The sequence below is a fragment of the Garra rufa genome, chromosome 20, assembly GCF_049309525.1.
Source record: "Garra rufa chromosome 20, GarRuf1.0, whole genome shotgun sequence".
Taxonomy (NCBI): domain Eukaryota; kingdom Metazoa; phylum Chordata; class Actinopteri; order Cypriniformes; family Cyprinidae; genus Garra; species Garra rufa.
The window spans coordinates 29,566,280-29,590,860 of NC_133380.1; the positions used below are offsets into that span (position 1 = coordinate 29,566,280).

At 36.3% G+C, this 24,581-nt stretch overlaps 1 protein-coding gene across 2 annotated transcripts in view; it reads left to right on the forward strand.

Annotated features, from left to right (window-relative positions):
- The first annotated feature begins 3,598 nt into the window (after window positions 1-3,598).
- raf1b (Raf-1 proto-oncogene, serine/threonine kinase b) overlaps window positions 3,599-24,581 on the forward strand; it is a 38,297-nt gene continuing 17,314 nt past the window's right edge. The window contains exons 1-11 of one of the 2 annotated variants that reach the window (XM_073825318.1): window positions 3,599-3,808; window positions 13,867-14,093; window positions 14,349-14,461; window positions 16,433-16,535; window positions 16,618-16,775; window positions 18,284-18,370; window positions 20,855-21,008; window positions 21,121-21,145; window positions 21,258-21,355; window positions 21,570-21,687; window positions 24,298-24,382. In XM_073825318.1, the coding sequence (XP_073681419.1) occupies window positions 13,896-14,093; window positions 14,349-14,461; window positions 16,433-16,535; window positions 16,618-16,775; window positions 18,284-18,370; window positions 20,855-21,008; window positions 21,121-21,145; window positions 21,258-21,355; window positions 21,570-21,687; window positions 24,298-24,382 (1,139 nt within the window). In that variant the 5' untranslated portion in view covers window positions 3,599-3,808; window positions 13,867-13,895. Of the gene's footprint in view, window positions 3,809-8,052; window positions 8,175-13,866; window positions 14,094-14,348; window positions 14,462-16,432; window positions 16,536-16,617; window positions 16,776-18,283; window positions 18,371-20,854; window positions 21,009-21,120; window positions 21,146-21,257; window positions 21,356-21,569; window positions 21,688-24,297; window positions 24,383-24,581 lie in introns of those variants that run through there. The other variant, XM_073825317.1, reaches the window with a different exon arrangement.

The following is a 24,581-nucleotide window of genomic DNA, read 5'->3' on the forward strand; positions in this document are numbered from 1 at the left end:
AGACCATCACTGACTGTGGGTACTTGACACTGGACTTCAGGCATTTTGGCATTTCCCTCTCCCCAGTCTTCCTCCAGACTCTGGCACCTTGATTTCCGAATGACATGCAAAATTTGCTTTCATCCGAAAAAAGTACTTTGGACCACTGTGTTTTATCAAGGGCAGGGTCAATGCAGCTAGCTATCAGGAGATTTTGGAGCACTTCATGCTTCCATCTGCTGAAAAGCTTTATGGAGATGAAGATTTCATTTTTCAGCACGACCTGGCACCTGCTCACAGTGCCAAAACCACTGGTAAATGGTTTACTGACCATGGTATTACTGTGCTCAATTGGCCTGCCAAACTCTCCTGACCTGAACCCCATAGAGAATCTGTGGGATATTGTGAAGAGAAAGTTGAGAGACGCAAGACCCAACACTCTGGATGAGCTTAAGGCCGCTATCGAAGCATCCTGGGCCTCCATAACACCTCAGCAGTGCCACAGGCTGATTGCCTCCATGCCACGCCGCATTGAAGCAGTCATTTCTGCAAAAGGATTCCCGACCAAGTATTGAGTGCATAACTGAACATAATTATTTGAAGGTTGACTTTTTTTTTGTATTAAAAACACTTTTCTTTTATTGGTCAGATGAAATATGCTAATTTTTTTAAGATAGGAATTTTGGGTTTTCATGAGCTGTATGCCAAAATCATCAATATTAAAACAATAAAAGGCTAGAACTACTTTCAAATGTGTGTAATGAATCTAAAATATATGAAAGTCTAATGTTTATCAGTACATTACAGAAAATAATGAACTTTATCACAATATGCTAATTTAACTTTATCACAATATGCTAATTTTTTGAGAAGGACCTGTATATATATTGGTTTATTCAAGTATATATTGGTTATATCGGTTAAGACCAATCTACAGCTGAACAAACCAATGTATACTTGAGCTAACTAATGTATCTAAACCATAATATACCTGAAGAAAACAATATACTTACAAACCAATGTATACTTGAGGAAATTGATTTATCTCAACCAATACATAGTTGAGGAAACCATTGCATTATTGAGAAGCCCAATGTTTACTTGAACGTACCAAAGTATACCGGAGCAAACTCATGTGCATGTGATCAGACCGATGTATCTAAACCAACACATGTCTGGTTATGCCAATGTATTATGAACAAATGCATTTGTGATTAAACCATACATTCAACCAGTGAACCAATCCATATTCAACTAATACACATGAATTTTTTCCTGAACGGCTTGACAGTGATTTACAGCCAACATGTAATATAGTGCTGCACTAATGTGTAAAATGTTTTATTTAATAATTGTTATTCGAAGCACCTAGAAAGTCCAAGTACTGCTCACTGCAGAGCCAAATGGCCTCCAGCTCCACCTCTCTGGATGTCCAGCTCCACCTCTGTGTGGACAAATGGGTGGAGTTATGTTTAGGGATAGGGTAAGGGGTAGGGTTAGGTGTCTATATCCACCCATTACCTCCAGCGAGGGTGAGATGGAGCTCCAGCTACTCCCATATGGCTCTGCAGCGAGCACCCAGAAAGTATGCATTCACACAAATCATGAGGTAATGTGCTGCTATGGCCAAGTGATGGCACTGTTATCCCAGAAAAAAAAGTATACTATTTAATGTATCAGCTTTTATAATCAATATTAATAGCAAATAATAACACAAATATGTAGAAAGTCAAGTATAGGAAGCAATATCATTCTGGACGTCAAATTAAGCAAACATTATTAAAACTTTAAAAAGTAACTTTAATGAAAACATAATGTACAAGTAACTCTTGTTTTGTTCTCATAAAATGAAATTAGTGCTAAATGTTTAAGACATAAAATCCCTACTGAATAAATATTCCTGCAAATAGGTTTATACAGTAGTGCATTAATCACTGAGAAAAGTAAAAGTATCTTTGATCTAACTTCAAGAATTATATAAAAAAGAAAAAGGCATTGGCCACAATTATTGCCACTCCTTCATTTATTTCTTTGTGCATCCAAACTAACTCTTCACTTAACGCACTTAACGCTTTATGCTTGGAGAGCACATGGCAAGGTATCTGATACTATTTCTCCATACAAAACCTCTCCAGATCTGTCAGATCTTATGGACTTTTTAACTCTGCCCTGGTTTTCTATGGAGTTTGGGTCAGTGGACTATAATGGCTGTGGCAAAACCTAAATTATGTGGAACATTTTTGCATTGATTTTGATGTGTGATTTACTGGTAGAGGCAGACAAGTTCCAAATCTTCTGGGACTTGATAAGTCTATTTAATTTGGCAACACATTTGCACGTTCTCTGCGAGTTCTCTGGTGTTGGCTAAATGGTCACATAAACAAATAAAATATTTATAGTTTTAGTGTTCAAGAGTTTAAATTAGTTTTATCTATTTTTTTCTTTCTCTTTGCACTTTTATATCAATATGACATATTAGTAATAGTAATAGTAAGTTTTAAACATGTTTGATTAAAAAAACGAAACTAAAAAGTAGTCAGAAAACATCACCTAAAATGAGTAACCTAGATTGCAATACTAACACTTGCTTTCATTTCTATTACTGGTGCATTCTTATAAAATACATACATAATGAGTTGTAAAGAGACGTGCAAATAGAAGTAAATATATTTATCATGTAATCTGTAATCAGTACCAGACTACAATTTGTAAGTAATCTACCCTGCTCTGCATATAGACAGAGAGATAGATAGACAGACAGAGAGACTGACAGACAGACCAGACAGATACTAATGGCAAACTCTTACATTGCACCCAAATCAATTATTCATGCTGCTGCATCTACTAGTAGCTTGTGAATAGTTTTTGGAATAAATAATACATATGGATTTTCATCCATGACTGGACTCATCTAGCTATCTCCACGTCTCTTTACAACTCATCATGTATGTGTTTTATAGGAATGCACCTGCCATCATGAGTGTGTGTGTGTGTGTCTGTGTGTGTGTGTGTGTGTGTGTGTGTGTGTGTGTGTGTGAGAGAGAGAGAGAGAGAGAGAGAGAGAGAGAGAGAGAGAGAGAGAGAGAGAGAGAGAGAGAGAGAGAGACTGCTGTCCTGAAGGCTTTTATAGCAGAGTCGACTTACTGATGGAGCAGACTATTCCAGCATGTCTCTCCCAGAATCAATACGTTCAGAACTGTGGTCATCTCTTTCCGTTAAGGTGGTTTATATATCTGGAGCTTGACAGCCCTGTATGTGCTCTCTCCGTGCTTGTCAAGATATTTAAATAAATTAATAAAAACATACTCAGGAAAACAAAGACAACTGATAAAAATAGCTTTTCTTGAATTGATAAAAACATGATATGAAACAAACTCATGCTTGTGGCTAAAATACAATGATTTGACCACATGAAATCCTGGTCTTACAGCTCCTTTGTTTTGTCCATAGCCTGCTGCTGTTGTCAGATGATGCAAGCTTGAGGGAATACCTTAAATCTGTGCCACAAGGTCCTGCACTCTGTTCTCCCCGCCTCCATCTCTATGAGAGCAGAGTGCATTTGAGATGCCCTGGGATTTATACACAGAAAGCCTCCATTTGACACTGAGCCGCAGCTCTAGAGCACACTGGGCCCATTTGTGCGCAAAAGTGCCATTTGCTGGATTTGTATTATAGGAGAAAGGCCTGAATTATTTGGCTTTTCCCTGCTGTGAATGAATTGAGAATGGGGGTGAAGAAAAAGGATCAAACAGAGTATTTAATGCAGCTATGGTTAGATATGAGAAGATAATCTGACATGGATGGATTTCAACAGCCCTTCTTGATTCAGGTGAGTACTTGAAAGAAAGATACTTGAATAGCACCGGACTCATTTCAACATAAATTACATAATTATTAAGTATTCCTTCCGCAACTTAAATAGCTAAAAATAAGAATGGCAGTACATTGATTGCTTCGTAAATCTCGTTTTAAATCTAATCTGTTGTCTTAAACCTTGGACCAAAAAGTAAGTAATGTACATGAAATGTTTCAAGGACATCATGTATCAAATAGGTCAAAAATGAGCAGTTATGACACTGATTTACAGTCAACATGTAATAAAGTGCTGCACTAAAATGTTAATATGTGTAAAATGTTTTATTTAATAATTGTTATTCAAAGCACCTAGAAAGTATGAATTCATACAAATCATGAGGTAATGTGCTGCTATGGCCAAGTGGTGGCAGTGTTATCCCATAAAAAAGTTTATTATTTAATGTATCATCTTTTATAATGTAAGCAATATTAATAGCAAATAATACAACAAATATGTAGAAAGGATAGGAAGCAATATCATTCTGGACGTCACATTAAGCAAACATTATTAGAACTTCAAAAAGTAACTTTACTGAAAAACATAATGTACAAGTAACTCTTGTTTTGCTCTCATAAGATGAAATTGGTACTAAATGTTTAAGATGTAAAATCCCTACTGAAGAAACATGCCTGCAAATAGGTTTATACAGTAGTGCGTTAATACTACAATCATTGAGAAAAGTAAAAGTATCTTTGATCTAACTTCAAGAATTATATAAAAAAGAAAAAGGCATTGGCCACAATTATTGCCGCTTCTTCATTCAATTGTGCATCCTAACTAACTCTTCACTTAACACACTTAATGCTTTATGCTTGGAGAGCACAAGGCAAGGTATCTGATACTATTTCTCCATACAAAACCTCTCCAGAACTGTCAAATCTTGTGGACTTTTTAGCTTGGCCCAGGTTTTCTATGGAGTTTGGGTCAGTGAACTATGATGGCTGTGGCAAAACCTTAATTATGTAGAACATTTTTGCATTGATTTTGATGTGTGATTCACTGGTAGAGGCAGTCAAGTTCAATATCTGCTGGTACATGATAAGTCCATGATACAATGTACCCTAACAAAAACAGCCCAACAACATTAAAAATCCACACTGCAAAAAAATGCTTTTCTTACTTAGATTTTTTGTCTTGTTTCCAGCCAAAATATCTAAAAATTCTTAAATCACTAAGGATTTTATAGATATGTCAAAATTATTGTCTTGTTTTCAAAAAAAAAAAAAAAAAAAAAAAAAACAAGTCAAAATGAAGTATGTTTTTGCTTGAAACAAGCAAAATATTCTGCCAATGGGGTAAGAAAAACAATCTTATTTTTTGCACTTAATTTTGACTTGTTTTTTCTGAAAACAAGAAAATAATTTTTACTTGTCTAGAAAATCATTTTGTAAGAAAAGCATTTTTTGCAGTACACCACCATACGTCACAATATGCATGATTTACTGTAAAAAAACAGCATGCTGGTTATGTATGTTTTGAAGCATGGCTGCTGGTTTGAGCTGGTTCAAGCTGGTCCTTAGTTAGTCATTAGCTGGTTTAAGCTGGTCGTGTGCTGGTCCTAATCTGGTCATGAGCAGGAGCTAGTTGCTTGGCCATCACATGACCAGCTTAAACCAGTTTAAACCAGTTTACGACCAGTTTAGGACCAGCTTAAAGGAACACGCCACTTTTTTTGGAAATAGGCTCATTCTCCAACTCCCCCTGAGTTAATAAGTTTAATAAGTGAAGAGTCAAGTTTTAAATAGGATAAATATCAAAACTCGTTGGTCATTTTTGAACGCGATGCTATTGGTCTAATAGGATTCAATGATCTAGACTAAGCTATGCTAAAAGTAATATCGCCACAACAGTAAAAGGGCTGAATGGATTTCAAAATGGTAAAACTCAACTTATTAACACGGGGGGAGTTGGAGAATGAGCCTATTTCCAAAAAAAAGTGGAGTTTTCCTTTAAACCAGCAGCCATGCTTCAATACCTGTAAAAATGTGTCTTTTTGTCTATGCCAAACCTAACTTTGCTTCCAAAACTCTGTTTTGGTCTCATCTAACTATATAACATGCCATTAAAAGTTTGAATAACATTGGTCAAACTGTAGGTGCATGAGTTTGTTGTCCGATGACAGTAAATAGTTCTTTATTGCAACTTGCTCTAGTTTTGGTCATGTCCTCTGCATTTTTAAAGACGTTCTGATGCAAAGACCCTATACCTCTTTAAAAAAAAAAAAAAAAAAAAAAGGTTTCGAAAGGGTGTCGTTGTTGAAATGCCATGAAAGAACCATTTTTGGTTCCCCAAAGAACCATTCAGTGAACAGTTCCTAAAAGAACCATTTTAAAAATCTAAAAAAAAAAAACCTTTTTCGACTATAAAGAAACTTTTCTGCATTTGAAAGGTGGATGTTCAAGGTTCTTAATAGAACCATTGATGTCAATAAAGAACCTTTATTTTTAAGAGTGTACTGCCCTGTACCAAATGGCACATTTTAAGAGCACTTATTGTGCACAAAGACTGCCATGTATGGCCACCGGAACCGTTCTCCTCATGTGTTTGGGGGCAATATGCTCTCCACATCCTTTCCCAGGCTGGTTGTTGACATCTCCAATTGATTTAAAGTTTTAAATTCAACATGTGAACATGAACCAGAGTCTCTACTTGCAGAAGAAATTGGTGTGTGTGTGTGTGTGTGTGTGTGTGTGTGTGTGTGTGTGTGTGTGTGTGTGTGTGTCACTTCATATTCATACCCCAGTGAAACAACAGGAAGTCATGACTTACCTCTTAAAGTGTTCCTATTCACTAAAGGGAATTTTAAAACAGGCGTTATGAATGGAAATACACTTTAGAATTTATAGGAGTGCCAATAATTGGGGTCCATGTGTTTTGGAGAAATATATTATTTCACTTTTTGTATGATTTTACTTCTTCGCTGTAAATATCTGATTCAAAGATTAAGAGGATGAGAATCTTTTTTTCATACACATAAGAAAGAAAGTAATGTGGTTTAAAATAACATGTGGGTAATGATGACAGAACTTTTATTTTAGTAGAACAATCCCTTTGATTGGAATAAACTGTCCAAACAAACCAATTAGCTAAAATGAACTTAGCAGTTCTACTAATGAGAAAGAGAGAACTGTTTTACTGCTGAAGAAATTAATTTACTGGAAAAGCTATACCTTGAAAACAGCTGATCTGATGTTTTTATGAGTCCCATCCACTTGTATTATTTGGAGAAATCTTTGTTTGTGTTCATCTGACGAAAGTACTATGCATCTGAGACAGGATTGGGGAATAAATGAATTTCCATATTTCCTGGAGTATATCTTTAAAGGGGTCATATGCCAATTTGATCAAATCTTGATTGGATTTTTGGATGTATTAGAATAGGTTTTCATGAAAAATGCATTATTTTTCACATATTTACATTATTGCAGCACCCTTTTTCTTAGTCTGTCTCTAACAACCTGGGGTGTGTTTCCCAAACGCCTTGTTAGCTATTTATAGTTATAAGTTCCATTGAACTCTATTTATAATGATGCAACCTGCGGACAATGTTGCTTTCAGGAAACACACCCCTGTATAGTTCCTGTTTTTATGGAACTCCTCCTTCCAATAGATAAAATATGCTCTGATTGGTCAGCTGGCCCATGTGTTCAGAAATATCACGCCTCTTACCATAAATATTAATGATGGCATCAATTTTTGCCATACTAATTCAAGCCTGATTCGGACACTGAGATTTTTCAAGCACAGATTTTTTTTTAACCGACTATGGTCTCTTTTACGCCGTTTTTCCAAGGGTGGAAAATATTAAAATGAGTGACATTGTGACTTCACAATATCCAGAAAAAGCACACTGTAGTCCAAACGAGTTGTTTGTTGTAGTTCTTGAAAAGTTTTCTGATAAAGAGAATATCTTCTTTTAAAGCTTTGTAAACATGCAAATCTTTTATGCTCAAACAGCAATATTACATATTAACTAAATCTGAAAGAAAAAAAACATTATTCAGACCTATCACTTTGAATTATTTACCCCCAAAATAAATAAATAACAAGCAACTTGTGACTGCTCAATGTTGCATTGTTGACAATTTAAGTTCATATACTAGTTATTAGCCTACTAATCAAAACTACAGAAGTTTTTGCGAGTCAAAAACCTTGGTCTATTAAATGTTAAAGAGGCTTGCCATATCACGCTACTGTTTGAACCAGTTGCCCGTCCGCGAAAACTAGCGTTCCAGTTTGTCGCGTCGCTGCAGTGATGAAAACGATGACATCACTTTAACGTCACACTTTCCCTTGTATCGATAATCATGGCGGATCAACAATTCAACAACTTTCTCTGGTGAGTACAGCTCTAGTCTCCTAGTTCGTGTTCGCTTTATTTCTTGCAGACTTTATTCGCGCCTCGTTGCTGATCTGATCGGAATCATTCGAGTCGAAGTAACGTTACAGATGTTTGCGGTTGTGTTAAAACATCATTCGCGACTGTTATTGTTTGTTTGTGTGAGGTGTAGCCTACTAGAGAATGAGCACACATATGTGTTTGTAAACACGGTTAAATCTAATAGAACAAGCACTGCTAATCTTACCCTTTCTTTCTGTAGCCGTGTAACGTTAGTCAGCTACGTGTCTTTGTACCATATAGCCTACAGAGCCAACGAGTAGCTGCTTAAAGTTATTAAAGGACACTAACTAACCATATGAATGTAGGTTATATGCTATGAAATCAAACATTAGTGTCTTATCGTTAGTGAAAATAATCTTTCTTTGCCGGTAAATGTATTTTTTGATGGTTAATAGTGCCAGGAGTGTAAAGCAAAGGGTTATAGCTTGTTAAAAGTAGATCTAATAGGCTATTGAAGCAAATGAACAAATGTGTCTGGGTGACATATAATGTTCTTAGCCGTTTCTATTTTAGAACCAAAGTGTGTTAAATATGTTAAATGTGAACTGTTTGTTTATAGTAGCTATTACCCACCTGATGTAAATGTATTTTTGAAACACATAATGACTTTGGTATCTTGATTTTTTTCTTCTCAGGCCACTGATTCATTAACGTAATCCAGTTTAATAAACCTGTCTGTACTGTTCCGCATTTATTATACAAATACTGAATCTTTACGGGTGCGTTGCAGATAGCCTAAGTCTGAACCAAACCTAACTGATGTTGTGGTTTCGCTGAGTGATCTGTTCTTTCTAATTGTAAGTAGAGCAGACATCATGTTATCAGCACCAGCCTAATGGCTTTAATTTGCTACTGGGTTGCCGTCATACTTTCTGATGCAATATTTATAGTTATAAACCTCTCTAGGGGCTAAAGAAGTGTTTTGAATATGATTTCAGTGACCTTTTAGTCTAAAGAAGAATATCAGAATATTGCATTTAATAACTATTCTTTGAAATCCATAAATGTGGGCATTTTTTGTAGTCGTATTATGATAACAGACATTATTTGTTTAGATTTTGGTTCGATTCATACATCATCTGAAAGCTGAATAAACATGTTTTTATTGATGTATGGTTTGTTAGGGTAGGACAATATTTGGCTGAGATACAACGATTTGAAAATATTTAATCGTTGGGTGCAAAAAAATCTAAACATTGCGAAAATCACCTTCGAAGTTGACCAAATGAAGTTCTTAGCAATGCATATTACTAATCAAAAATTAAGTTTGGATATATGTGGGAGATTTGCAATTATCTTCATGGAACATGGTCTTTATTTAATATCTCAATGATTTTTGACATAAAAGAAAAATAATTTTGACCCATACAGTGTATTTTTGGCTATTGCTACAAATGTACCTGTGTTCCTTAAGACTGGTTTTGCGGTCCAGGGTCACATATATTCATATAAATAACGTAAAATGCAATAAATAGATACATGTTGAGTATTTTTAAAGCTTTAATTTGAAAAACAGACTTTGGGATGGCAAATATAATTTGATATTTAGTGGCCCAAACAGTATTTTTACACTAATGCAGAGACATTTATTCATTTCTGTAGTAGTGTGATATATATGCACATGTAAACATAAACACTAACACACCTTCTTAGATAGCTTTAAGATATTGTAACATTATGACATTTTTGACAACACTTACTTAACACTGAGATTGCATTGTTTGCCAAAGAGAAATATTAGAGGAGGAACATTCAGCATTTGGCAGAATGTTTTAATAATGGTGATTCTCACACCATTACTGTCGGTGCGAGCACACACTCACGGTCAGCTCAGCAGTGAGTGTCTGTCTCTGAAAGGTGCTCCGACTTGCTCGACAGGTTTCTGATGTCAGAACAATGAAGACCTAAAAAGGATCAGCAGGCCAGAGCAGTTAAACCCAACATAGTTGCACAGTTACTTTCCGAGCGAGAACAGGTGGGTATCGCTGTGGCTCATGCAAAATGGGTGAGAAATGCGTTAGTCTTGGCTGCGAATACTGCGTGGCTTGCATGACTGGTATCGTGAGCTGGCCCAAGTTTGGACAAACCATCTGATCATGAAAGGACATGAAATATTGCCATGGCAGAATCGCCAAGTTCTGAGCAAGAAGAACAGTTCGAAAACAGAGAATAACAGTAATCCAGCAAGATCGGGACTTTCATTGTACTGTAAGTCATGCTGTTATGTTGCTCTAACAGTTACAGGATATCTGTCACCATCTGCATTTCTGCTCTTCTTAGTGGCAAAGATGTGATGATTCATGTTTCTTGCGACAACAAAGATGGCCTAGAACACTTCATCAGATGTGTGTGTGTGTGTGTGTTTTGTTCTGCGAAGCAGTGTAAATAGTATTGGCCTGGTGATTTACATGCTGATGGATATCATGTGTGCTTCAGAGGTTCCTGTCAAATTTCGAGCTGTTGGTTTAGTATTTATTTTATTTAGTTGTTTTTAGGCTCAAAATTTAACTTATGAGTGAATAGCTTTAGAGTATTTCATTGATTTAGGGTTATTTTGATAAGCTCTCCTGATTGGAAGTTTTTCACTCATTATTATGATAAAGAAATGATAATAAATACAAAGGCCGGCGTATACTCATTTTTATACAATGGATAGGCCTAATTATTTGACAAAAAGACTGACCTTCTGTCTTTGGCAAAGTGGAAAGCAAAAGTGTGTGCTGTGAGAAAACCATTATCATTTTAGTATTATCGTCTGAAGACTATTTGGGTGTTCTTTTGAATGATTGCTTGTTTGATTCTGTCAGGAGGAGCCTGTCAGAGTTATTTGTCCTTGACTTATCAGGAACTTCACTCACATGTTGTGAGCTGTAATAGACTGCATTACATGACATTAGATTAAGTCTTGCAGGTGACCTTGTTTATAAACCGTATGCTTTGCTGTTTTAGAGGGTTATTGTTGCGAGTCACGTAGTCGCAAATACAATAATACGCAAATACAATAGCCACTTCAGAGTTGCCGGTATGATATGAGAGTAATGGGAGTAGGAAATGCTGCTTTTTAACCATGTTATTCAGTCCTTGTATGATACTTGACTGTTTAAGATTTGTTTTACTTACCTCAGGTCATCCAAGATGTAGATGAGTTTGTTTCTTCATCCATGCTCACCAATGGATCCTCTGCAGTGAATGGGTGCCGTCAGAATGAAAGTTCAAACAGCTGCTAAAATCATCACAATAATCCACAAGTAATCTACACGACTGTTCTGTCAGTTGTCTTCATAAATAATTAAGTTCGTTAAGTTTTAATCATTGTTCATAATCCATAATAACTAGGGACGGGATGATACACCTACCTCCCGATTCAATGCTTTCACGATACAGTGTTTTTTTTTTTTTTTTTTAAGAATTTCCATTCTACAAGTATTGCGATTCTATATTGCTATTAGGGCTGGGACGATACGCTAGTCTGCCGATTCAAATGTTTAACAAAATGAGTAGAAAAAATACTTTCTGAAATAAAGTGCTATGTTCGTTTGCAAACCGTTTTAGTCATGTTTAGTAATGTTTTCCCGGCAAAACAAATTTTACTTTGTTTACCGCAAAGTATGTTTTGGTCATCCCATTAAAAATAACATTCAAATTGGATCATTTTAGAGCTTTAAAGTCCTGGAAGTAGTTATGTTAAATGCTGGAAAGTCATTAAAAGGTGCTTGAATTTCTCTCTCAAAGGTTGTACGAAACAAACCCTGAAATGAATAATGTATTATTATTTCTACCACAACACCATGGTTATAGTTAGCATTAAAGGGGTCATCGGATGCAAAACTAACTTTTACATGTTGTTTGAACATTAATGTGTGTTGGCAGTTTGTGTACGCAACCACCCTACAATGATAAAAATCCACCCAGTGGTATTTTTTTAATCTTTAAAAGTAATATCCCCTTTTTAAAATCAGGTCATTCTCAGCTTCTTGTCATTGTGACGAAACACAGTTGATTGGCATGAGCGCCTTACCTTAGACCCACCCTCACCGAGCTGAAACAGTCCGAATACGATCGCCATTGTGTCAACTCAGGTGCAGAGGAAGTCTCTAATTGAGCGATTGAGGTGTTCTGTTGTTGGATGTAATACTGAACATAGCAGTCATTTACTACAGACATCTGAGCCACTTTAGAGGCAGAGGACAACGTTACTTTCGTTTTTAAAAGGAAAGCGTCGATCCCGATCTACATATGCATCTATGTTTGTGTGAATCATTCGTGATTCAGGTTCACCCACAGCAGAATCAGTATAAGGGTTTTTTATGCTTCTTTGCAAATGGCTTTTCTTAATAATGTGCTTGTTGGCAAGTTTCGCCTATAAACTCGGCTAAATGCAGCTAAATGCGGCTAAAGTAAACATTACAGCTGGTAATCCCTCAGCAGAGAGGGGCGGGGTGAGCAGAGCTCATTTGCATTTAAAGGGCCATGCGATAAAATGAGCTGATATTTTGCAGAGCTGATTTTGACAAGGTAAAAGGGTGTTTTTTATATACTACTATTGAGAGTTTTTAACCAAAGTGTATTAGAGACTTTTCATTAAGACCCTAAAGAATCATAAGAACTTGTGGAAAATGGGCATCCGATGACCCCTTTAATACTTTTCTGACGTAAGTCAGCGCTGTTTATTATAGAGAATTCTGGGCAGAATTCGAATGATTCTCACTAGATCTTAGAGCAACTGTTTTCATTTTGCTGCTGTTTTGAGCTCTGACAAGTTTGTTTGCTTTGCGGTAAACGCTAGCACGGTTTAGTTTCGCTTTTGTTACGTTTGTTGTTAGATGTCTCTCATATGCAACAGAATTAGCAGCGCTTATGAGTTCAACAACGCAGCGGTCGCGCCAGTGCTACCGCTCACAAAAATTAGTCCCACCGGCGGAAAAAATGGTCGTAAAACGTCTGGAGAGATCAGATGGCTTTGCATGCTTTCAAATCACTCTCGTAGTACTTTGTCATATGCCCATCGTCTGCGCGGTGCTGCTTAAAGTGCAACACATTTATACATTTCGCCCACCACCTCTTAGGAAAAGTGAAATAATTAAAGATAAATCTATTCTGAGGTAAACCAACTGATTTTTAAATAATTTCACAAAGAATCGCGATTGTTAGGTGAATCGTTTTTTTTTCTCCCACCCCTAATAATAACGTTTCCTTCAGTGAGAAAGTTGTCTGGTCTGAATCCGGAGGGAAATATGCACAGATCAAGCCCCGGACAAGCCAAAACAGCTCTAAACAAATATGTGGGCAGATTTTAATGTGAAAAAGACAACAGGAGATGAACTTTTACACTGGAGGAAGCGTTTATTATGGATTATGGACTATTTAAAACGCCTAAATTTAAACGGCTTAATGATGGATTCGTTTATTACGAACATGCAGCTTTTGGTTTCACAAGACATTAACTTATTGACTGGAGTTGTGTGGATTACTGTGATGTGTTTATCAGCTGTTTGGATTCTCATTCTGATGGCAACCATTGGTCAGCATTGGTGAGCAAGTGAAGTAATGCTACATTTTTCCAAATCTGTTCCAATCCTGAGGACATTTTGAGGTTGGGTCATTTATATTTGTTCTGTTCTCATGCTAGATTATTGAAGTCTGCCGCTGCCCGCCGTGATGGATCCTTTTCAAGGGGCCTGGAAAAGTGTCAGTCATGGGTTTGGATGCAAAGACTCTGTATTTGAAGATGCCTGCATGTCTCCCACCATTCTCAAGAACTTCCCATACCGGAGATTATCAGATGATGGCAGAATCCCAGACTCTAAAACTAGCAGCACAATCCGCGTCTACCTGCCCAACAAACAGCGGACTGTGGTAACAACAGAATAATAATGTTATTTTCACTTTCTGTGATTGTTTGACACAATATGATGAGCATGAAATTATCCTGGTGCATTATTGGGAACGCCTTGATGTAAAAGCAATTTGTCAATTAGGTGGTGTAACGCCAAAGATGCAGCCTGGAATATTCCTTTCATAACCACATCCTCATCTACGTAACCTTAACATGCTTGTTCATGCCTTTCTATCCAACTTAAGTGTTAAAATATTGAAACTGTGTTGTAATAGGTGAATGTGCGACCAGGTATGACGCTGCGCAACTGCCTCATCAAAGCCCTGAAAGTCCGTGGACTTCAGCCAGAATGCTGTGCTGTTTTCAAGCTTCATCGAGAACATACATTGTAAGTTGTGGCCTATGGTTAATTAAAAAGAAGAAGAAAAAAGTGTTGTGAGATTGTGTTATGAATATGAGTTATAGTGAGAAAGGCTGACACAAGAATGTTTATCACATTGTCCTCACTGTTTGCATGCAGCTTTTCAACATGCAGTGCAGTGCAACAAAAAAAAGTAGTTTATGTATTTGAACCCAAATTAGTTTGATATTTTTGCCAGTGATAAACATGATCTACAAGGCTATGTAAAATAATTGCAATCATACAGTACATTGTAATCGGTAGGGCTGGATATTGACACACTACTAGTCAAAAGTTTTTTATATAACTCTCTTCTGCTTACCAATCCTGCGCTTATTTGATTCAGAGTACCGCGAAACATTGAAATTTTAAAATATTTTTGTATTGTTTTTTAATTAATTATAAGATGCTTTAAATGGATAAAAGTATTGATATAGACATTTATAATGTTACAAAAGATTTCTATTTCATATAATTGCTGTTCTTCTAAACTTCATCAAAGACACCTGAAAAAATTCGACTTGCTATTTTCAACAATGTTTTTTTAAGCAGCAAATCAGAAAATTAGAATGATTTCTGAAGGATCATGTGACTTGAGTAATGATGCTAAAAATTCAGCTTTGAAATCACAGGAGTAAATTACATTTTAAAATATATTCAAATAGAAAGTGGTTATTTTAAATAGTAAAAATATTTCAGAATTTTACAGTTTTTGCTGTACTTTCTGAGGCTTGCTGAGCAGAAGAGACGTAAAAAACATTAAAAACTGTTCAAAAACTTTTGACTGGTAGTGTACACTTAACTTTCACAAGCTCACAAGATTTGATTCTGATTAATTACTGTGGTGGCCAAGTCCAGATGCAATTTATGAGTGTACTAGTAAAGGTTTGTACGAATCATGATCTCCATGTAACCTGACTGAGCTTGAGAAGTTTTTCCAGAGAGATTTTAAGAACATTTCAGTGACCAGAGCACATTTGATAGATGCAAAGTTGCATGTTCTACCAAAGGTGCATCTGCGAAATATGACGTAAAGGGGTGAATACTTATGACACATTTGTGTTTAAAGGAGAAGTTCACTTCCAGAACAAAAATTTACAGATAATATTCTCACCTCTTTGTTAACCAAGATGTTCATGTCTCTCTTTCTTCAGTCGTAAAGAAATTATGCTTTTTTTAAGGAAAACATTTTCTCCATACAGTGGACTTTTATGGTGCCCCCAGTTTGAATTTCCAAAATGCAGTTTAAATGAGGCTTCAAACGATCACAAATGTGGTTGTAAATGATCCCAGCCATTTTTTTTTAAATACAATTGATATACTTTTTAACCTCAAGCGCACGTCTTGTCTTGCTCTGCCTGAACTCTTCTTTTTTTTTTTTTTTTTTGGTTCAAGACAGTTAGGGTATGTCGAAAAACTACCATCTCATTTTTTCAACCACAAAAATCATTTCAAAATCATCCTACATCGCTACAGAAGTACCGACCCAGTGTTTACAAAGTGAACATGCAAAGAAGATCAAACACCCTTAACGAAAAATGTAAGGCAGCGATGTAGGGCGATTTTGAAGTTAAGGGAGAAAATGAGATGGTAGTTTTTCGACAACCTAAAAAAATAGCCGATCATTTTGCCAAATAAGACCCTTCTTCCTCGGGAGCGTTTGAAGCTGCATTTAAACTGCATTTTGGAAGTTCAAACTCGGGGCACCATAGAAGTCCACTATATAGAGAAAAATCCCTAAATGGTTTCCTCAAAAAACATAATCTCTTTACCACTGAAGAAAGGAAGACATGAACTTCTTGAATGACAAGCGGGTGAGTAAATTATATGTACATTTTTGTTCTGGAAGTGAACTTCTCCTTAAATAACTGTTATAATCTAGCCCCGTTTGGTTTAATCTTGTCCCTGAATGTCAATTTAAAGCTCATTTAAGGAAAACAAGTCATATTTTTTGTACAGTAAAAAGTCGCGTGTGGATTGGAACACTGATTCTACCTCACTGGTCGGAGAGGAGTTGCTGGTTGAAGTCTTAGATCACGTACCCCTGACTACGCACAATTTTGTAAGTTCCTGTAATGTGTTTAATTCAAGCTATTGTTTTCTTTAGAACTGCTCTTGCATTAATATGACCGTTCCCTTTACAGGTACGAAAAACATTTTTGAAGTTGGCCTTTTGTGACATATGTCAGAAGTTTCTTTTACACGGCTTCAGATGTCAGACCTGCGGCTACAAGTTTCATGAGCACTGCAGCACCAAAGTGCCCACGATGTGTGTGGACTGGAGCAACATTCGACAGCTCCTGTGAGTGTTTATGAACACATACTTTAACAAGAACAAACACCTTCTTTATCCCACTCCAACTTCAAAAAAAGAGCAGACAGTTGTCTATACAGGGCATTTTAACGTTAAAAATTGTGTTGGCCTAGAAAAGAATATTAATAAAAAAACTAAAAGCTCTTGGATAAGGTACAGAAATACTATAGTGAATATGTTTTTCTGGTGAAATTCATTGGTGAAAACTCATAGGACCATAGGAACCCAGTTTAAACGGCTGATTTTGTGTAATGTGGAGCTTTAAGGCATTTATTGAACAGGCTTTTTTCCTCTGTTGTAAAGATAGACATGTAGATGTAGTTCAAGGGAAGTCTCTTGATGCGCAGAAATTGTTTTGCATAGAGGCCCTCATACTGTGAGCTTTGTAGATGTCTATCAATGAAAATCAGGTAATGCACGGTACAAAGGTCCATTCTTCTGGTGCTCGTACTGGTCACTTCATGCTGCTGCAATTCATCACAAAGCCCCACTTCTTTAAAAATAAAAAAAGATACAAACATAGAATGTTTTCTAAAACTATACCAAGGAAAATCCCTCATAATCTAGTCCATATCTGTCTACCTAAATATTAGATATTGTGTAGTCGGAAGAGAATTTGTCGTCATAAAGCAGCTATTTGTGACCCTGGACCACAAAGTCTTAAGTAGCACAGGTATATTTGTAGCAGTAGCCAAAAATACAATGTATGAGTCAAAATTATCTTTTCTTTTATGCCAAAAATCATTAGGATATTAAGAACATGTTCCATGAAGATATTTTGTAAATGTCCTATTTTAGACATATCTCAACTTGATTTTTTATTGGTAATATGCGTTGCTAAGAACTTAATTTGAACAACTTTTAAATTGATTTACTCAATATTCACCCTCATGTTCCAGATTTTTAAATAGATGTATCTCAACCAAATATTGTCCTATACTAACATACTATGCATCAATAGAAAGCTTATTTACTCGGCTTAAATAACAATCCAAAATTTACCCATGGGAGAGAATTTGTCATAAAGCAGCTTAATGTGACCCTGGACCACAAAAGCAGTCTTAAGTAGCACAGACATATTTGTAGCAGTAGCCAAAAATACATTATAGGAGTCAAAATTAGCTTTTCTTTTATGCCAGAAATCATTAGGAATATTATGTGAAGATCATACTCCATGAAGATATTTTGTAAATTTCCTACTGTAAATATCTCAACAAAAATATATCTTTTTTTGTATTAGTAATATGCATTGCTAAGAACTTTATTCGAACAACTTTTACGTTGATTTTCTTAGTGTTTTGAGATTTTTTTCAGATTCCAGATTTCAAATAGATGCATCTCGGCCAAATATTGTCCTATCCTAACATACTATACATCAATGGAAAGCTTTCAGATAAAATCACAATCAAAAGAAATTGAAACTTATGACTGGTTTTGGGGTCCAAGGTCACATTTTATTTAGTTTAAGTTCATTCAATGGCTGTCTCCTTTTCCAGGCTGTTTCCCACTCCGGGAGAGAATGGGACACCATCACTCCCTCCCCTTTCATCTCGTCGCATGCAGAACTCTAAATTCTCATTCAGGTAAAAATAGCCTGTTTCTATATTTATCCCAAACGTGGTAAACTGACTAGACAAGTCCACCATTCCTCTGAAAATCAAAGCATGTCAAGACGACACCTTGGTTTTTATTTTTTCTTCCTTGTATGCTTGTAGTTCCTTGTGTTAAAGCATTTGAGATGTTTGTTAGAAAACGTTTTTGTCAGCTTTATATTATATAAGGGCCACCTTACTTAATCTGCAAATTGTGCATTGCATTAGACAGTTTTACTATATATGTATTTGTTAGTTAAAAATAGTCAGCAATTGTATTTGCCCATTTGGTGCTAAAATGACTGGCCTTAGAAAGTTCTGGCCAGATGAAGAAATGCAGTTCTTAAGATTTGAAGAAATGATCCATCCTCAGTACAAGTACAAACTGTCAACATCATTTGAGTCATGAGATTGATTATCACAGAAAATTATTTTTACAATAACACACTTCCATTGGGAATACTCAAGACCAACAAGGAACAGCCAACAACCATTAAAATATGCACTTTTTTAGAAATATAACCATTGTACATTACAAGATGTTGCTGGCATGAGACTAATGTGATAAAATCACTTTACTGACCTTGTAAACTTGCATGCAGTTTTTCAGCTTATTAGCTTTTCCTGTTTTCATAAAGTGCATAAAGCTTTCTGATAACTTTCACACAAAAAGCACTCTGATGCTCAGCAGGAACCTAATCTGTAGATGTTGTTTTTCTTTTTACCAGTCAAAGCAATGTTTTTTATAAAGAACCTTGTATTCAAATTTGCTAGTGGCATTTTATCTTTTTTAGCCTATCCTATTTAGATTCAACTATTTTAACTTCACTCTGCTTCCAGAATTTTTTTTTTCAAGATATTCATGTCATTTCTTTAGTTGCAAAGAAATAAAAGACTTCAATGGTGCTCAACGGATTGAAGGTTAAAAATGCAGTTTCAGTGCAGCTTCAAAGGGCTATGTCAAAAAACTTCCATCTCATTTTCTTCTCAAACTTGAAAATTGTCCTACATCGCTGTTTTAGCTAGAGGGGCGTTTGACCTTCTTTAAAGGTTCACTGGGTCGATACTTCTACAGCGATGTAGGACGATTTTAAAGTTGGAGGAGAAAATGAGATGGGAGTTTTTCGACATACCCTAACTGTATTAAACTGGAGTGCACATTGCCGATGCCCATCGCAGAGCTAGATAAGACTGATATTTGAGGTTAAAAAGAATATAAATGGAGTTGAGAACCACTGGTGTAGAGCCTTTTGAAGTTGCACTAAAACTGCATTTTTAACCTTCAATCTGTTGAGCACCATTGAAGTCCACTATATGGAGAAAAATCTTGGAATGTTTTCCTCAAAAAACTTTTAATTCAACAATTTTAACTTCACTTTGCTTCCAGAATAAAAAAAAAATCCTGATAATTTACTCACTCCCGTGTCATTTAAGATGTTCATGTCTTTTCCTCAGTTGCAAAGAAATTACGTTTTGAGGAAAACATTCCAGGATTTTTCTCCATAGTGGACTTGCAGCTTCAAAGGGTTCTTTTAACCAATACAAGCAGAGGAATAAGGGTCTTATCCAGCAAAACAATCGATTAATTTCCTAAAACAATTTATATTTATACACTTCTTAACCACAAATGCTTGTCTTGTCTAGATTTCTGTGCACTCACAAGACAGTTAGGGTATGTCGAAAAAATCCCATCTCATTTTCTTTGAGGCGTTTGACCTCCTTTGCACATTCACTGGGTCTGTATTTCTGCAACAATGTAGGATGATTTTGAAGTTGGAGGAGAAAAAGATGAGAGTTTTTTGACGTACCCCAACTGTATTGAACTGGAGTGCACAGTACTCATGCGCAACACAAAAGATGAGCATTTGAGGTTAAAAAGTATATAAATTGTATTTTTTTAAATAGTGCTTGAAAAGACCCTTATTCCTCAAGTGGAATCGTCTAGAGCCATTTGAAGCTGCACTGAAACTGCATTTTTAACCTTCAGTCCATTGAGCACCAATGAAGTCTACTATATGGAGAAAAATCTTAATTTTTGTGCGACTTTAAAGACATTCTTACAGAACTCTGCAATGATGGTGTATTTTTGTAGGCTAGCCTTATTGTTATCATCACCTTGATTCCTTTGACAAAAACCCAATAGGATTAACTCTGTGACCACAAAAAATGTATAATGCTCTGCTTTATGTTTTTTTTTTTAAACCAAAAGAAAAAAAAAAAAAAAACATTGACCATAGGATGATGCTATTCATTTTAAGGTTTTGGCTTGCAAAATACATTGTCCCTCCAGCACTCTATAATATTAACTAAGTCCCCTGAAAGTTTAATGTTTGCCAAGACACTCTTCCATTAAAGAAGCAAATGTACACAGACAGATCTTGGCCTAAACTCATCCGAAGCCCTTTCAGAAAACTAACACTTCTACATGGTGCGAGCTTGTGCTGAGACTTGACTGACGTGCAAACACTTCTCCAGTCCCTATCACAGATACTCGACGCCAAATGCTTTAAACTACATCGCCCCCATGCCGTCCCCTGGGGTTTCTCTAAGTCATAAAGTGTTGTCCACATCCACCCCCAATGTCCACATGGTGAGCACCACCCAGCCAGTCGATGAAGCTGCGTATCAGGTAACATGCCAGCACTCGCTTTTCTATCCTAAAATCAGTCTTGATTTGGAGCTGTTATTGTATCTTCTCTCAAAATTTCCATGTGTTAAAACAGTACTTCCTTTATTCATAGGAAGCCTTAGGGCGAGATGAATCAGGTAAGGGGTTTTTCAGAGTTTTTCCTCAGAGATTTCACAGCAAAGCTAATGTTAAAATGTTTCCTTACATGTCGTGTTTTTTTTGTTGTTTTTTTGTCACATTCATTCACAGGAAGCCCTCAAAATCAAAGCCCGACGGAGTGGTCCAAAACCCCGGCTCCAGCTCACAGGGAGAAAGCACCTTCGACTAACACTCAGGAAAAACGCATCGTAAGCGCCAGCGATGTCCACATTATTGTAACTTTTGCTTGCAAAATGCTAGCATGAAATATTAGAATCCAAATCCTATAAAAAAATCAGTTATCTTCAGATTACTTTTTGTCTAATCTAGATTAACACGATTTCACTATACCGCAATACAGTTTTTTAAACATTTACTTAATTAGACATTGGCTAATAGTCAACTTTGTTTATTGGTCACTAGCGTCCTCGAGAGAAGAGAGATTCCAGCTATTATTGGGAGATCGAGGCCACTGAGGTGGTTTTGCTCTCCAGGATTGGCTCAGGGTCCTTTGGCACAGTTTACAAAGGGAAGTGGCATGGTAAGATAGTCTTATTATTACTTATTTGCGAACACACTGTCATTTGTGCAGGCATGCATATAATGGCTATTTTACAATGGCATCGAACACATCCAGTGGACTTTGTGTCCACCTAGTTCAAACATATATAAATAAATGAGTAATTTAAGTCTCTAAATTATTAAAAAATAAGCCAAAGATCATTATTTATCTGAAATAAAAAGCTTTTGTAACATACACTATACCATTCAAAAGCTTGAATTCTTAATACTTTTATTTAGCAAGGATGCTTTAAATTGATCAAAAGTGATGATAAAGACATTTATAATGTTACAAAAGATTTCTATTTCAGATAAATTATGTTCTTCTGAACTTTCTATTCATCAAACAAACCTGAAACACGTCTACTCAGTTGTTTTCAGCATAATAAATGTTTTTTGAGCAGCAAATCAGAATATTACAATGATTTCTGAAGGATCATGTGACTGGAGTAATGACGCTAAAAATTCAGCTTTGAATTAATTTTACTGTTTTTGCTGTACTTTGGATGAAGTAATAGCTCCAAAAACTTTTGACTGGTAGTGTGTATATTACAGAGACCTGGACACAAAATGCAAGGGGAAAAATAAAAGATGCCATGGCTACGTTCCCACGGTGTATTTAGTTCCCTTGTTTTGTCGTGGTCACATTGTACTACTTTGTTCCCTCATTTTAATTTAGCTAAATGGCCATATTATTACAATGATTTTTTTTATTAGCTTTATTTATTTGCATGTCATGTGTCGGTCCCTATTAATACAAATCTGGTGTGTTATAACAGTATCTCACAAAAGTGAGTACACCCCTCATATTTTAGCAACCATTTTAGTATATCTTCTCAAGGGACAATGATATAGAAATGAAACTTGGATATATTTTAGAGTAGTCAATGTGCAGCTTGTATAGCAGTATAGATTTACTGTCCTCTGAAAATAACTCAACATACAGCCATTATTGTCAAAATAGCTGGCAACAAAAGTGAGTACACCCTAAATGATAACAGCAGTATGTTGTTTAACCATGCAAAGCCACAAGTCCTATTCATCATGTTTATGTTTTTGTCTGCTTGACAGGACCATACAAAGTTGTGTATCTTGTATTAGATGTATTAGAGCAGTTAAAATCGGGTGCTTTAAGTACAATTCTCTCATACTGACCACTGGATGTTCAACATGGTATCTCATGGCAAAGAACTCTCTGAGGATTTGAGAATTTGAATTGTTGGTCTCTACAAAGATGGCCAAGGCTATTAAAGGTTCCGTAACACCCTGAAACCAAGTTACACTACAGTGGTCAGGGTCATACAGAGGTTTTACAAGATGGGCTCCATTCAGAACAGGCCTTGCAATGGTTGATCAACAAAGTTGAGCACTCATTCTGTGCATCAGGTGCAGAACCTGGCTTCAAAAAAACATATGCATTAGTGCTGCCAGCATTGCTTTAAAGGTTGCAGAAGTAACCAACAAGTCGGTTTGCATAGGCGTTGTCCCAGAGGAAAGCCTCATCTGAAGCTGGCTCACAAGAAAGCCTGCAAACAGTTTGCTGAAGACAACCTGCCCAAGAGCTAGAATTACTGTAACCATGTCCTGTGGTCTAATGAGACTATAAGATAAACTTGTTTGGCTCAGATGGCATCCAGCATGTGTGGCGATGCCCTGGTGAGGAGTGCCAAGAAAATTGTGTCTTGCCTACAGTCAAGCATGGTGGTGGTAGCACTATGGTCTGGGGCTGCATGAGTGCTGCTGGTACTGGGGAGCTGCAGTTCATTGAGGGAAACATGGATTCCATTATTTACTGTACATTCTGAAGCAGAACATGATGCCTTCCCACAAGAAACTAGGCCGAACGGCAGTTTTGTTTTTTCAACATGATAACAATCCCAAACACGCCACCAAGATGACAACTGCCTTGCTGAGGAAGCTAAAGGTGAAGGTGATAGGGTGGCCATATATGTCACCTGACCTAAACCCTATTAAGCACCTGTGGGGCTTCTTCAAGTGTAAGGTGGAAAAGCACCATGTGTCTAATGTCCAGCTCCATGATGTCATTATAGAGGATTGGAAGAGGATCACAGCAACAGCCTGTGCAGCTCTGGTCAATTCCATGCCCAGGATGATTAAGGCAGTGCAAGATCACAATGGTGCTAACATGATATATTGACACTTTTGGACAATGTACTCACTTTTATTGCCAATAATGACTGTATGTTGAGTAATTTTCAGGGGACAATAAATCTATACTGCTATACAAGCTGCACATTGACTACTCTAAAATATACCCAAGTTTCATTTATATAGTATTGTCGAATACTATTTAGAAGATATACTAAAATAGTTGCTGAAATGTGAGGGGTGTACTCACTTTTGTGACATACTGTATATTGTCAAAGTTTTTAATTGAGTTTATTATTATTATTATTATTATTAATACTGTATTTATACCTTGCAAGGGAAATTTATTTTGGGCAAATGCAAGCTTCCTTAGCCATCACAAAATAGTGTATTTCACATTAGAATTTAACAGTCTTGTATATGAAGTAATCATATTTTATTACGTTTTAAGTTTTTATTTCACATCCTTATGAATTTTCAGGTGACGTTGCTGTGAAGATTTTAAAGGTCACAAATCCCACACCGGAGCAGTTGCAGGCCTTTCGCAATGAAGTGGCTGTTCTCAGGTTAGTCACAAAATGAAAAACATAAATTATTTATAGTAAAATTATTTGATTGTAGGCTTACCTAGAAAGCGAGTTTGAGAGAAACATTTGCATTATAAAACAATATTGTTCCTATTCTCCAATGTTCATGTAGTGTCTGTCAACATGCAGTCATCCTCCATTGTCCATACAACTGAAGTTGCTTCTTTGTTGTTGTTAC